Source organism: Dipteris shenzhenensis, chromosome 13 (genome assembly GCF_047967505.1).
Source record: "Dipteris shenzhenensis isolate YYH24624 ecotype China chromosome 13, Dip_SZ_1.0, whole genome shotgun sequence".
Taxonomy (NCBI): domain Eukaryota; kingdom Viridiplantae; phylum Streptophyta; class Polypodiopsida; order Gleicheniales; family Dipteridaceae; genus Dipteris; species Dipteris shenzhenensis.
In genome coordinates, this window is record NC_141608.1 from 10,223,383 (window position 1) to 10,237,541 (window position 14,159).

General features: G+C 41.8%; 1 protein-coding gene across 1 annotated transcript; it reads left to right on the forward strand.

Moving 5' to 3' along the window:
• Nucleotides 1-3,970: 3,970 nt before the first annotated feature.
• LOC147895006 (uncharacterized) lies at nucleotides 3,971-6,002 on the forward strand. Its single transcript, XM_087384005.1, has one exon. The coding sequence runs from the start codon at nucleotides 4,270-4,272 to the stop codon at nucleotides 4,879-4,881; it is 612 nt and encodes a 203-aa protein (XP_087240131.1). The 5' UTR covers nucleotides 3,971-4,269; the 3' UTR covers nucleotides 4,882-6,002.
• The last annotated feature ends 8,157 nt before the right edge of the window (nucleotides 6,003-14,159 follow it).

Below are 14,159 nucleotides of genomic sequence, written 5' to 3' on the forward strand. Positions count from 1 at the left end.
AAAAGCTTCATGCCTCATTATAAAAGTTACCAGTTTAGTTTGTAATGTGAAGTTTTTGCTCACTTAATCTAGGCCTTGAGTTGTAGAATCTGTAGGGACATTGGGCATAGTAATCTCTTCCACAAACGTTGGCACTTCTTTCGAGTTTCAGTTGCCATTTTTGTTTGCTTTTGTTCAATTCTATTAACATTTGCCATTTCTACTCTCAGTTATGTCGATTACTTGTACACTGACGCTATTCTGACACGATCCTATTATTGTGTTCTGATCTAGGATCTGTATGCATATGCAAATGTTGTTCAACCCATTCTATTAACATAGCATCCATCTCATTAACAGTGATACTTTGCACATGCCTTAAACTAAGTAGGTTAAAGCCTTGCGCAAAGTATCATGCCCATCAGAGCCACACACATACTTTGCATGGTCCTTGAAAGTGCTTGGTTAAAGCTCGTGCAAAGTAGCATGCCCATTGACGTATCTTCCTTCGTCTTCCAACCTTCCTTCTTGGAAATGGATGTCTTCTCTCAGGTGAAGGCTTGCAACCTTCCTCCCTCGAACTCATCCATCTATCACATGCCTTGAAATCAGCCTTGAAATCGGCCCCCTTTCTATCTCAGCCTATAGCCTAGAGGTGCATACTTGACCATCTCAAAAGTGCATAGACTAAGACTCTAATTTCTTCTCATTGGAGCATGCGAGGGAGCAAGGCTGATTGGCTCAGAATCATGGGCCTAGAAGCAATGGTTTGCCAACATATTTGTCAATGGAAGAAGAGTCATTGTGATTGGATTCTTCTATTGATAGATATCACCAAACCATTTGCCTATTGTGATCACCCTGATAGTACACCCAAGATTCTGAACCAATTGGTCTTGTTCTTGCGTGTGCTCCAATGGTGTTCTTTCCTGATGAGAAGACCATTATGATATCACATTAGCATGCTATACTTCCCCCATCAATTCTAAGAGATCATTTGACATTTGTGAATTCATTAAAGCAAGATTATGGAGTCCAAATTGGTAGTACATGCTATGCTTCCCCCATCAATTCTAAGAGGTCATTTGACATTGGTGAATTCATCAAAGCAAGATTATTATCAACGATTTTATCAACAAAAATATAGACTCCGTCATATTTTCCAGAGAGCATTTCGATGAAAATATCAATGGAACAAAGAAGCTTGACAAATTTTGACTATTTGCTTCATCTTGTGATTTTTTTGTGATTGTAGAAGTTTTCGGTATGTGCGATAGGTCTAGAGTTCTTGTTGTAGATAGATGTCTTCAATCTTGTTAGCATCCAAAGGCAACATGGGTAGATGGAGAGTTGTGTTATTGTGCACAATCCAAGCTGTCATAAGGAGATTACACACCATATCAATGACACACACAAAGTGATATGGTCACTTCCAGCCTTTACTTGAGGTTGAGTTAAATGATGAGGTATAAATTCCATTTTTTCAATGTTTGCAATCAATTCGGGAAATGTCTTCTTATGACTTTTCTGAGAGGATTTAATAAAAACTTTTAATGCAAGGGGATGAACTTGTTCTGGGAATTTTGACAGCACACGTATTGCACAATTATCTTCATGAGTCAATGTTGCCACAACATCATTGAAATGCTCTAAGGGAAGATTGGGACACGAAAGAGCAATAGAATAGAAGTGTTGAAGAGGAGGATGTATTGAATGAGGATGAGATAATGTAGGACATAATAAGCACTTACTTTGATCCTCCTTCACCCCAAGATAAAAAAGATGTAGATGCAAAAGTGATTGGGGAGGATTAATTCCCCGATCATAACATGAGTCCTGAGGAGGAGAGATTACAACATGAAGCAAGCACCATCTCATATGAAGGGTTAAGAAAATATCATCTTGCAACCAATCTTATCAACTATCAACCCTAGCATCAGAACTATCAGTAGAGCTAACTTGTTATTTTGGGCAAGAAATAAATAAATGACAAGGAAAACAAAAAAGGGGTGGACTCACATGCCCATGAGCCAGATGGGGTCCCCATCTAGCCCTTGAACACACCATTCCGTACATGTTTTTTTAAAGAAAAAAAAATTTATAAAAAACATGGATAATTGTTCAAAGAATTGCATACACCATGATTCTGACACATCCTTGAACAAAAATGATTTTCATTGCTTCCAAAGACTTGATAACATCATTTACAATATTGATAGTAAATAGATAAACTCAACATCTCAGCAGTAGATCATTTCTCAAAGAGTAAGAGCTATGTCCTTGTCCATAACAATCACTCTCTTTGCATGCATACAGCACAAATTTGCATCTTCCATAACAAGGACCATTTACATTTCTGCAGCCTCTTTCAATACATCTAGGGCAACTCCTCGTATTCTTGCATCATCTTTGTACTCTTGCAAAATCCCTTTCACCACATGGGAAAAAGAAGCTTTGGGAAAAACCAATTCATGTGTGTGTGTGTGTGTGTGTGGGTGAGAGAGAGAGAGAGAGAGAGAGAGAGAGAGAGAGAGAGAGTCTCTCTCTCATGATGCAAGCCAAGAAGCTGCAGCCTTGCTCTAACTCCTTTTGGGCAGGCCTTATGAATGACAAAAGTCATTCAACTTATTTTCACATTATAGACCTTCTTTTAGAGATAACATGTGATAAATGCATATCATTTTGACCTAGTGGAGTAGTTTGTCAATTGAAAACATTCGCATTAATTAATGGAAATTATTCATTTTTAAAATATACATGTAGGCTTTCCATTCGGGTGCTTCATGCATCTCATCGAATATTTTCATGAACATGATTTGTTCCCCACAAACCTCATAGTAGTGGTAAGCAATCGACTACCAAAGAGGAACCTAACTAGCTAGTATGGTGTGAGGCGTTACTCCCACTACTTAGTCCAAAAGATGTCGACCTTTGATTTGCCATGACTTTGACTGTAGTAGTTGCACATGCGCTTGGAATGACTTTGCCTTAGGTAGCACATCAGGACCCACCAACATAGTAATGGTGTTGAGGCAAGCCACAAGCTCGAAAGGGATTTTAAAAGAAAAGTGTAAATATTCAAGCTTGCAATTTGCAAAGGTGTTGAAGTTTGAGGGTGGATGTTCCAACGTGTTGTTCATGGTAGACCTTCATTTTTCTCATGTCCTTGACTTCTTTGGCTACATTCTCATCTTTATATTCAAAGTGATGGTCTTTCACATTGTCTCAACTATGCTATCTTCATCTTGGTGATCAAATCAATCTCATCTTATCTTCATGAGCTTGATAGTCAAATTGACTTCAAATTTATGGAGCTTTTCATCTAGATTTTCAAGCTTGATGTATTTTCATTTTGACCATCTTCATGTTGAGCATCTTGATTCTTCATCCCTATGGTGGTGTTGATGTTGGTTCTTTCACATTTGACAAGTTTGGTCTCACCTTGAAAGTTCATTGTGAATCTTTTTTTTTTTAAAGAGACAAAATTGTGTTTAGCAAAAAATACTTATTAAACAAAACTCTATTAAGAAAAAAAAAGTCTCATCTTGATCATCTTCATCTTGATAGATATTGAAATGGACTCTATCTTTATTAGTTGCATGGAGCATTTTCATATGAGTTTTAAGCTTGATGTTCGATCTTAATTTTTATAATCTTCATGGGCATCTTGATTCTTCATCCCTATCTTGGTGCTGATATTACGTCTTTATCTTCGTCCTAGTTGCAACATTGATTCTTTTGTCTTCATCTTTAGATTGGTGAACAATCCGCCCAACAAGCTCAACGTCTTCGACACGCAAATGATCCATCACTTGATTATCTGTCGAATCAGATCACTGATTAGATTATATACGGCGGCTGCTGTTATTTGCAACTCTTCATAGCCTTGGCCCTTGGCTAGCCATATCTTGTTGGTCAACCTTCTGCTGCCGACAACCCCATAGCAGATATGATTGAAAGGATGCCAGAGCTACAGGAGACGATGAAGACCATCAGCTGTTCAAAATCAGAATCCAGCTTCCACACGCCATTTTATAGCTCTGCCCATCCTCATAAGCGTTTGTAGGCTGCAGCTGCCTCGCCATAGCCAAAAGCTTCGTCTCCTTTCAACCATCCCACCATTTCTATCCAACATAGCCAACATCTCCCTGTTTTCCCGAAATCGCTATCTCTTCGGCAGCGTCATTGCTATCAGGCCCATTTTCTCTTTAAATCTCGATTTCTTCTGAGATACCCACAGTGAATAACTCCAATTTCTCCTTCTCACTAGCCGCCTCAGAGATCGCTCCCATGGGTAACCTGCAGGTCTCAGCACGCAAGCGCGTGTCTTCTAACTGCATCCGCGTGGTGCATGCCAATGGCAAGGTGCAGAAGCTTCTCACTGCCGTTGTGGCTGCTGAACTTGTCGCCCACAACCCAAACTTCTTGATTTGCCACTCGAGCTCCCTGCGGGCCGGAAAACGCCCTTGCCCCTTGCATCCCGACACAGAGCTCCAGCTAGGCCATCTCTACTTCATCCTGCCCATTCGCACTTTCCAGTCTAGGTTAGCGTGGTCTCACGTCTCCTCTCTCGCGGAGAGCGCTAGCTCAAGGAGGCGAATGGGCGCGAAGACTAGTGGCCGTCTCCCTTCGTTTAAGATTTGCCAGAATGAGATTACGCTGTTTCGTTTGATTCAGAAAGCACATACCGTGCATATGAAGGCAACATCAAAGGACTTGCAAAAAATACGCGCGGAGGAGCTTCTGGAAGCAGTGCCCGAGCTGCCCTGGGTGAATGTCTGTGACACGCCCGACCAACAGACCAGATACATCGATCAATTAATCTCGAGAAGCAACTCCTGGAGGCCCAGACTCGCTACCATAGCGGAATTCAGATCAGGCGCTGAGGGCTTTGCGTCTTAGAACATGTTTAATTTGCATCTCCTGTCTGGAGCCAAATTCTGATCGCTGGATGGGCGTCATGCATTGTTATGCAGCAGCCAATTTGACGCCTATGTTGAGCTATGAATACTGTTCTGCTGCTTAAAGCTTACTCGACGGAGAGGCTTAGAGGAGGAGGGGAGCCCAACTTGGGCCGGCCATCTTCGATCAGTCTGAGAAGCTTTGATCTTGCACGCTATAGAGTGAGCGAGTTTCGTCTACATGGATTCCTCCTTGATGTCTTGCTCTATATACGTGAGTATCCGCAGTCAGATTCTTGCTTACACTTCACATACAGCCTGTACCCCTTCTAAATTTTGTACAAAGATCATCGTTACGAGCTCTATCCGAGCTGCCTAAACAGATTGTACAGGCTGACCCCTTTATGCAAAGATTGTAATCATGGGCTCTATGCAATCTGTCTAAGCACTTGCTACAGATTGTACAGTAAGAAGCTGAATTCCGCGTGAAATATTTCAAGCTCGTATTGTCTTCTAATTGCAAAATGTAACATGGGAGGTGGCCTTTTACAAAGTGCCTAAGTGTTCACATGAGTTGGAGGGGTTTCCACACACCTTTCCAAACAATCTTTCCGAAGGTCACTATTCACAATGCATTGTTGAGCGGGCCACGGGGTTTCACACACCCTTCCAAACAAGAATCTTTCCAAACGTTAGTATATGATGCATTGTTGAGAGTAGACTCTTGAGGGTATGTACTTGATTTTCATTGGTGGATGAGTGGGCGCCCAAGTTTAGCTAGCCAACTTGCTTGCCAGTTCTAGGAGAAGCTTTCCAATTATGGGAGAAGTGGTTTAGAAAAGTGGGTTCAAGAAGGTTAGCTTCTTCAACAGCGCTACTCGAGTTGGAGGCTTAATTACTCGTGTTGGAAACCCAAGGGGAATTGCTTTGCCTAGTTGATCCTTCTAATACTCAATTCTGGCAACATGAATCCTCCATTGGTAAGGGAACCGCTTTCCATTTCTTCCTGCTTGCAAAGCATAGCTTCATCATCTTATTCGTGATCGCTTCCCCGGATTGTTGCCAACACAATAATCGAAAGAGGAGGGGAAGAAAAAGAAGTGGAAAGTTGTTGTTCATTCCCATGGAACAAATTTGAAGTCTTTAGTGGGTAGGGGGTTTCATAGACCATTCCAAACAACAATATTTCCAAAGGTTAGTATTCAATGCATTGTTGACAGTGGATTGCAAGTGTACTTGAATGTCATTAGTAGGATGAGTGGGTGCCCAAGTTTGGGTAGCCAACCAATGCACAGTCAACTTGTTGCCCTTAAGTTGCTATCATGGGCATTAGTTAGCTACTACCTCACCTTTTGAAGTCTCCTCAATCTTGGCTATGAGTAACTGGTTGCTCCCATCATGTCTATTTAGACTTGAAAAGAACTTGATTCCAAAAGTGGTGATATTAAATCTCAAAATGCTTTAAAGGCTAAGGTATAAAACAAGCTTAAGTCACATGTCTAATTTTATACCCAACACTTACAAAGGTCACACTTTTAGTAAGTTGTTCCATGCCCTTATTACTACTTATAACATAATTTGTTCCCAATTTCACCTCTTCTTAAAGCTAACTACAAACTCATGCAGCCAAATGTTTCTGTATGTTGGGGTGGCAAACCTTGATAGTAGTGTTTTATTGAGAGTTGAGGTGCCATGAGCACATAGATTGAAGGGCAAAGGTATGTGATAAGGAATGTATTAAAGTAGCCACCCTAAGATGTGGACTACATGATGTGGAGATGTGGATTGAGGATATCCACAAGGAGAGATGTGGATGAGAGGATCACACATGTGTTGACTATTCAAAGGGCACTCTCTATATAAGAGGCCTATCATGTATTGTTGATATAACACATTGGAATAGATTGAGTGTTTCATGCTTCCTATCTCTCTCCCCATGGCTTTCGGTATTTGGTTTGATCCTCCGTGATCTTTATGCTCATTAAGTGATTGATTAGGCTAGTATGATCCGCACTTTGACATGGTATCAGAGCATAGGTTAAGCTCTCCTAGTTTAGCTCATCAGTAGTTTACTAGGATTGCTCCCATTCCTAGATTAGTTTTAGAATGTAAGATTAGTTTCAGATCTCGAGAGTTCTCTTGAGGTTTCATTGACATTCCTTATTAGGGAGAGAGAGAGAGGTGTGGTCTTCCTTGCTCCCTTGCCAGCGAGGGTAAGAGAGAATCGGTGGGAAATCGGTGGGAAAAGGAAATGGATGAGGAGAATAAGGGCGCAATAAGAGCGAACGTAGGCATAGAGCGAAAGCCAACCAAAGAGATTTGAGCCGTTGAAGGCATGAAGTAGCTAAAGGCCAATTCCAAGTGCAGATACCCTCCCAGAGTCTTTGATCATTGGCAGCCTTGCACCATTGCTGGCTCACACAAGACACTCACGCCAAAGTCTTGGAATAGAGGGACTGCTTTCAAATTCATATTGGGAAACTGCAACAAGCAAGAGCAGTGATAAAAGCTCCACTATCGAGGATGAGGAGGAAGAAAGTGAATCGATGGGTGCTACAATACATGCAAAGGATGATAAGTTTGAGCACAGCAAGCTAGTTTCCCAAGTTAGGAAGCCCATGAATTCTTTTCAAGTGTCTCGCATGAAAGTTTCATCGATGGAGCTCCCCATCATTAGAGAAGAATCGTTTTGGGCTCAAGAATTGCAATAGAACAACCTACAGCAACGGCTCTCCACTTGGGCTTGGCCACAACCAATAGTAGTAGCTAGCCCAAATGACAATTCCAGCTAATTGTACTCCTCACCCACAGCTATCTGCAATGCCAGCATGGCAGTGCCTGAGCAGCAGCTCAAGGCTTTCACAACGGAGCAATGACCTCCAGTCCGAGTGAGCAGCTTCCACCATGACGAAGCAACCACCTCCAATCTGCTCACCTGCAGCACCAGAAGGAGCAACACCTCCGTCGCGACATCAATAGCATCTTCACCTTCTTCTCCATGCCACCAGCCATCGACACTTCCCGCTCTCTGTTACCTTCTCCTTCTCCTTAAGGTTAGACCTTAGAAAAATGACACATGGCAGATAGGACTAGTTAAGTTAACCCACCTTAAGTCATAGTTAGGGGTGGTTAAGGTAGTATGGTTAAGTTCCATGCTTGGACCATAGTTCAGTTTATCTACCCTTGAGTTAACTCAGTCTGGTTAGAAGAATGCCACATGTCATAGCGCCACCTAAGCACAGTCCCTTTGTAAGCACAGGCCTGTTAGCAGCATGTGAATCCCTATGCCACATCATCAAGGCTCCCTCTTCTTCACAAAAATTCGATAAGCCGTAACTTGCAATCCACGAAGAATTTGCACATGCTCCAAAAAGGAAAAGTGATCAACTTTTCAAGCTCTACGCATCTACCAAGTCAGAATCATTGTTAGCAATTAGACATTGCCAATATTGAAAGAAATCAATTGGTAAGACCTTTGCAACAAATGACAAATCAAAGCATGAATGCACACATCATTGTCATAAGCATGCCAAAAGCACAAGTGCATGAGATGACCATAGCATAGAACATGGCATCCACACATAAAGCATTAAGGAACATGGAAGAACAAAGCATCATGCATCAAGCTACATCAAGCGAAGTGAACGCCATCAACATGAAGCATTGAGAAGCAACAACCTTGCCACCTTCAACCCATATGTTTTGTAAATCAAACCTGACCACCTGAGAGTAGCTATGAAAGCACCTAGGGGAGGATCACACATGTGTTGACTATTCAAAGGGCACTCTCTATATAAGAGGCCTATCATGTATTGTTGATATAACACATTGGAATAGATTGAGTGTTTCATGCTTCCTATCTCTCTCCCCATGGCTTTCGGTATTTGGTTTGATCCTCCGTGATCTTTATGCTCATTAAGTGATAGATTAGGCTAGTACGATCTGCACTTTGACATGTTTTAGGACTTATGGTTAAGTCATGGAAGCCTGGAGTACACGAGGCTCTTGGAATATATTAATTTAACTTTTTAATTGAATTCTCTTATTTGTCTGTGTTATTTGTCATTTGAGGGTAAATCATTACATGCATATCAATCTACATGTGAGGGTAAATCGTTACATGCATATCAATCTACTTTGTTCTCATAATTAGTATCAGAGTTGTGATTGCAAATACAATCATCTAGTCTATTATGAAGGTTGAACAATGTTAGAAAATTTCAGTGGCTCGATTTTTCCTATTTGGCAAGAGTTCAACTTTGCTTGATAGAGTGGATCTTATGGGCAATTGTTTTATGTATTGAGAAGAAACCTAGTAACAACCAAGGCATTGAGAAGATCTAGTTGTCGGAGACAAAGAACGAATGTGCATTGGGAACTCGAGAGATCACTTGGAAGTGGGGTTATTATCACAACCTTCACTTGTCAAAGCATGCAGAAGAGAATTGGGTGACAATAGAGACACTATTTAGTTCAAGGATGAAGAGTCCAAAGATCGTGTGGAAGCAAGAGTTTTTGGGAAGCAATGCTTTGAATGATGAACAATATAAACCAAGAATCCATACAACTTACTGCATCAGCTCCATAACTCGAAGTCTTTTTTTAAAAAAGCAAGTGAAATCAGCAAGATCTGGTGACTATGGTAAGCATACTTACCAAATCTTCAAGAAATCTTGATTGCAAGGAGATCCTAACAAGATTTCGGTAGCCCCTTCAATGTAGTCTGAAATGAGTTGTGTTGTTGGAGAGAGAACGATTCCATACGAGAGAATACTCCATCTCAACATGGATTCTTGGTGATGGAGCAGGCAGGAGGAAGCTTGCGCCTATGTGTGAGTGTGTATGAGAGAGAGGCAGTCCATGCACTGCAATGTCACCTGCACCAGAGTGAGTGAGAAGGAGGACAAGAGTTTCTAGCAATGGAACAAGAAGGAGGAAGATTTCACCTCTATTAGAGAGAGAGCTAGTGATGGAGTGGAAAGAATAGGTGCAAAGGGAGTAAGAATTGATGATCTTAAGAAATAATAGAGAAGATGAGTCTAGATCTGCACTTTTCATGGGCATGGTCCTCTTGGACACTTGGTTGCACAAAAAGTGAGACTCGCTACCGTCAAAGCTGGCTACCATTTGGAAAGAACAGGTGCAAAGGGCATAAGGATAGATGATCTCAAGAAGCAAGAAACACTGTATTCATTAATTTTGGGCTGATGCACTCTCCAAATTTATTTTTATAGTAAAAATTGGATAAAAAAATCATTTTTCAAAAACATATTTTAAAAAAAAGTTTTGAAGCTTAAAAAAATTGAAATTATGAATGTTAACAACCATTGAGCATGCTAATGGATCTGGCCCGTCCAAACCTATGGGTTTTGAGCCACAAATGGCTCAGTTTTGAGGTAGTCATCGGGATCGCACCAATTGGCAAGGATAGCACAATAGCCATTTGGATCCTATATATGGATAACACAAGAACCATTTGAAGACAGAGAGAAGGTTGAGAGAATCAACATATACCTTGGTGCCATATGGGCCCTAGCAAAGTGTAACAAAAGAGAGAGGATGATACAAGGAATAGGGCTGGCCCTCCCTTCAAAAGTTGACATGTATAAAAGGCCAAGTGGTTGACTTTGGTCTTCATTGTTGTATGCAACCTTTGAGAAATACAAGCTTTCTTCTTGCTCATGTGTTGATATTGAGGTTTGCTTGCTCTTTTTGTTTGCCTTTGGTGTTTGCCACAATCTCCCTTAACCTTCTTCTCCTTCTCCTTCCCCTCCCCTTCTTCCCTCCCCCTCCCCTCTCTCTTCCTCACCCCCTTCTTCTCGGTGGAAACCCCATTGCAACGATCAGGTAGGCACTCGAGTGACAAGAGTGAAGGCTTTACTACATAATGCTCCCACAAGGAGTAGCATAGGAGTGAGGAGCTCTGTCGGCATGCTTCCAGCATCCCCACGACATGTGTGTCTCCACTAGACGACATCTTTGGTGCCGCTGTCGAGGAGATATGAGGCATGATTTTGTGTTTGTTTAGCTTCCTCCCGTAAACATTTCCTTAGGCCTTTTTAGTGGAGATTAGGAGTGGATTGGAAGCAAAAACTATGAAGAAAGAGTGGTTTTAGAGTACAAAATCTCACTTTTCAATTTTCTATCCATAAAGCCATTTCTGGATGCATTTGAGCTTGTTTTTTATTGTTTTTTTATGTTTGTTTATACAAGGAGGTATCTAGAATGATTTATAATCTGGTTGTAGTGTCAAATCCAACTAAAACACTTGAAAATGAAGATTGGAGTGGAATTTTGAATTAGTTTTGGGTGCTTAATAGTCCAACTTGTAGAAACCACTTGTTTGTGTGCCAAAAGTTATTGTTTTGTGTTCGTGGTAGGTAGTTTAGGTCCTTAACAACCCCCCATGCACACAAACCTAGAACAGAACTTGAAGAACCACCAAGAATCATCAGAAAAGAGTCGGTGACACTGCGTGTTCCCAAAAAATTCCTATCCTGATGACCCGCCACCTTAGCTTGCTATCCCACCGACCTAACACATGTCAGTCACCTAACCTGCTGCTTTATCTATGATGTATCAAGGTTTGCTATCCCGTCGGCCTGACAGGCATTGACCTGGTGCCTTAAGTCTATCTCTACAACCCGTCGGCATACAACTAACCCTTCAATTGATGCCATTCTGGTATCCCTTCGAGGCAAGCCATCCTACTGGTGGGTGTTAACCCTACAACCGTTGCCATATTCCCATCTTGCCGACTTGAATATCATGCTGCCTGTTGCTTTAACATTAACCTTCCAACTCGGAGGCATACCAACCTCAACCCAACCCGTCGACACGTGTCAATTGCTATCTCTCCAACCATTGCCTTAAGACTTAAGACTATCCCTATGACCTGTCGGCATATAGCTAACCCTCTAACCGGAGAGAAAGCTCTGGGAACAAACTCTCGAACAAAAAATATAGAATTGAATTTGAAGCAGGGTGTACCTTCGCAGGGATCTCATACATGCACTTGAGGTCCGAGAGAATTTTGTCCAAGGGGCTTGAGCCTGAGGATAGCATTTCAAACTACATGCACCCCACCTTTCACCGTAGTTTTGGTTTAGCTCCAATAGGGAGTTCAATTCTCAGCTCTCACTCAGTGTTAATGCCTTGACGTAGTGATCCCTCTAGTTCAGACAAGACCAAGAGCTTGAATGAGAAAATGTAAGAACCCACTCGACCAAGGGCCTTCGCAACCCCTTACACCAGCATAGCTCCACCTCATTCCTCTGCTCCTTCCATAGCCTCTAGATTAAGGGGGACTATATTCAACATGTTTGGACGGTTAGGCCAAACGGATTCCGTAAAAATGGAGAACCATTTTGCCAACATGCCCACGGAAAGGGGAGGCCAGAAAGACAACCAGTGCTTGAGCCATAGGCAGGGACTCATGCCATCTTTGTGGACTCAAGACCCACATTCTTCACGGGGCACCCTAACCCAGAGCGCATAGAAGGAAAAGACCTGTGGATGAGGGACTTTGCAAGACAAAACCGTGGCCTTGGAATCTCGTGAGACTTCAAAGGGAAAAACTCTTATGAACCTTTGACTTTCGAGGTGGCTGCAACATTTGCTGGCTATGTGCCCTTGCAAGGTCCACCCTACACACTAATGCAAGGAGTGCCCATGCAGATGCCTAATAACCTGCTTCCACCCGGAGTTTGACAATTTACTCCCATGGCTACGGCCTCGATGTATTGGGAGTGGTCTTCATGGCCTCATCGTCGAGACCGTGACACACCGATGGACCTTGCTACTAGGGCAAGGCTAGAGGCCACCCCTACATCCTATTAGGCCACAACAATGCCGCCCCCACAAGCTTCCCAGACAGTGCTATCAGATGAGGTGATGCACATCCTGGTGGATGCACTAGGAAGGCGGGCCGCTCCACCCCCAACTGTACTTGTATTTCCAATAGGTATCACCAATCCCTCTAGAAGTCTACCCATAGCCATATCCAAGCTGATAGCTAAATTTCTCGAGAAGGAGATTCAATCTCCCACGTGGAGCAATTTGAGAAAATATGTGAATCATTCGGTGCTCGTAGAGATATGGAAATGGTGAATGCATTCGGCCTGTGCCTAGATGGCAAGGTAGGCCAATATTATAAGCCCTTCAATGTAGAGGAGAAAGTCAATTGGGAGGTGTTGTAGAAAGCCTTCATTGTAGGGTTGCCCCTAGTGGTCACAATTAATCAGTTGTATGAGGTGAAACATAATGAGAAGGAATCCCTTTGAGACTACATCGCTAGGATCAAACACCTCAATTCCCACTACCAACTGGATGAGAGGATGTGCGACATGTGACTGTTGCCATGCTTCCTCATCGGATTGGCAGATCTGAAGCTACATGACCACTAAATGGTTATGAACCTCACTTCTTTCAAACTTTGTAGCAGCAAAGTAGCCATCTATATAAGTGATAATATGATGGATAAGGATGTCAAGGACAAAACTACAACTCCATATGAGGTATCACAATCTGTAAGATCTTCCAATACGGAGCCTACCAAAACACTTATTTCATTAATTTTGGACTAATCCTAAAACTCCTTCCCAAATGAAAAGTTTACTTTATGAAAATGTTGTTCAAGAATCAAAAGTTTACTTCTTGGCACTGTTATTTCCACGTAATAAATTTTAGAATATCTCTCTATAATGTTGCACTTAATAACAATTTAAATTAATAATTTAATAAAAAATAAAAGTTTTATTACACTTAAATTAATAAAAGCAATTTAAATGTATGAAAAAATTATATGTATGCATGCATGCATGTATGTATGCATGTATGTTTGTATGTATGGCCCATGCATGACATTAATTTACCATAGGAGTCCTCCAAAATCTTCAAGATATTATAACGGTATTAACAAACATCTTTTGAGATTTAAAAACTTTAAAATCTAGTACATATGGAGTCACACACAATGTTGTGCATGCATGCATGGAATGTACATGTCCTTGATTCATCGATGAAAGGCCATTGATAAACTTCAAATGACGCATCTTGATGGAGGGCGAAAGAGAGGGAAAGAAGGGAAAGGGAAGGGAAAGGCAGAGACATGGAATGGAGAGGGAAAGAGAGGAAAGAAGAAAGGGAAGCATCGAGGAAGGAATGAAGGTAAGGGAAGAGCAAGGGAAGGAGAGGGAGAGAGAGAGAGAGAAAGAGGGGTGGGTGACGAGGAGGAGGGGAAGAGATCACGTTGTTGTGGCAGCACCAACTTTTTTTTTT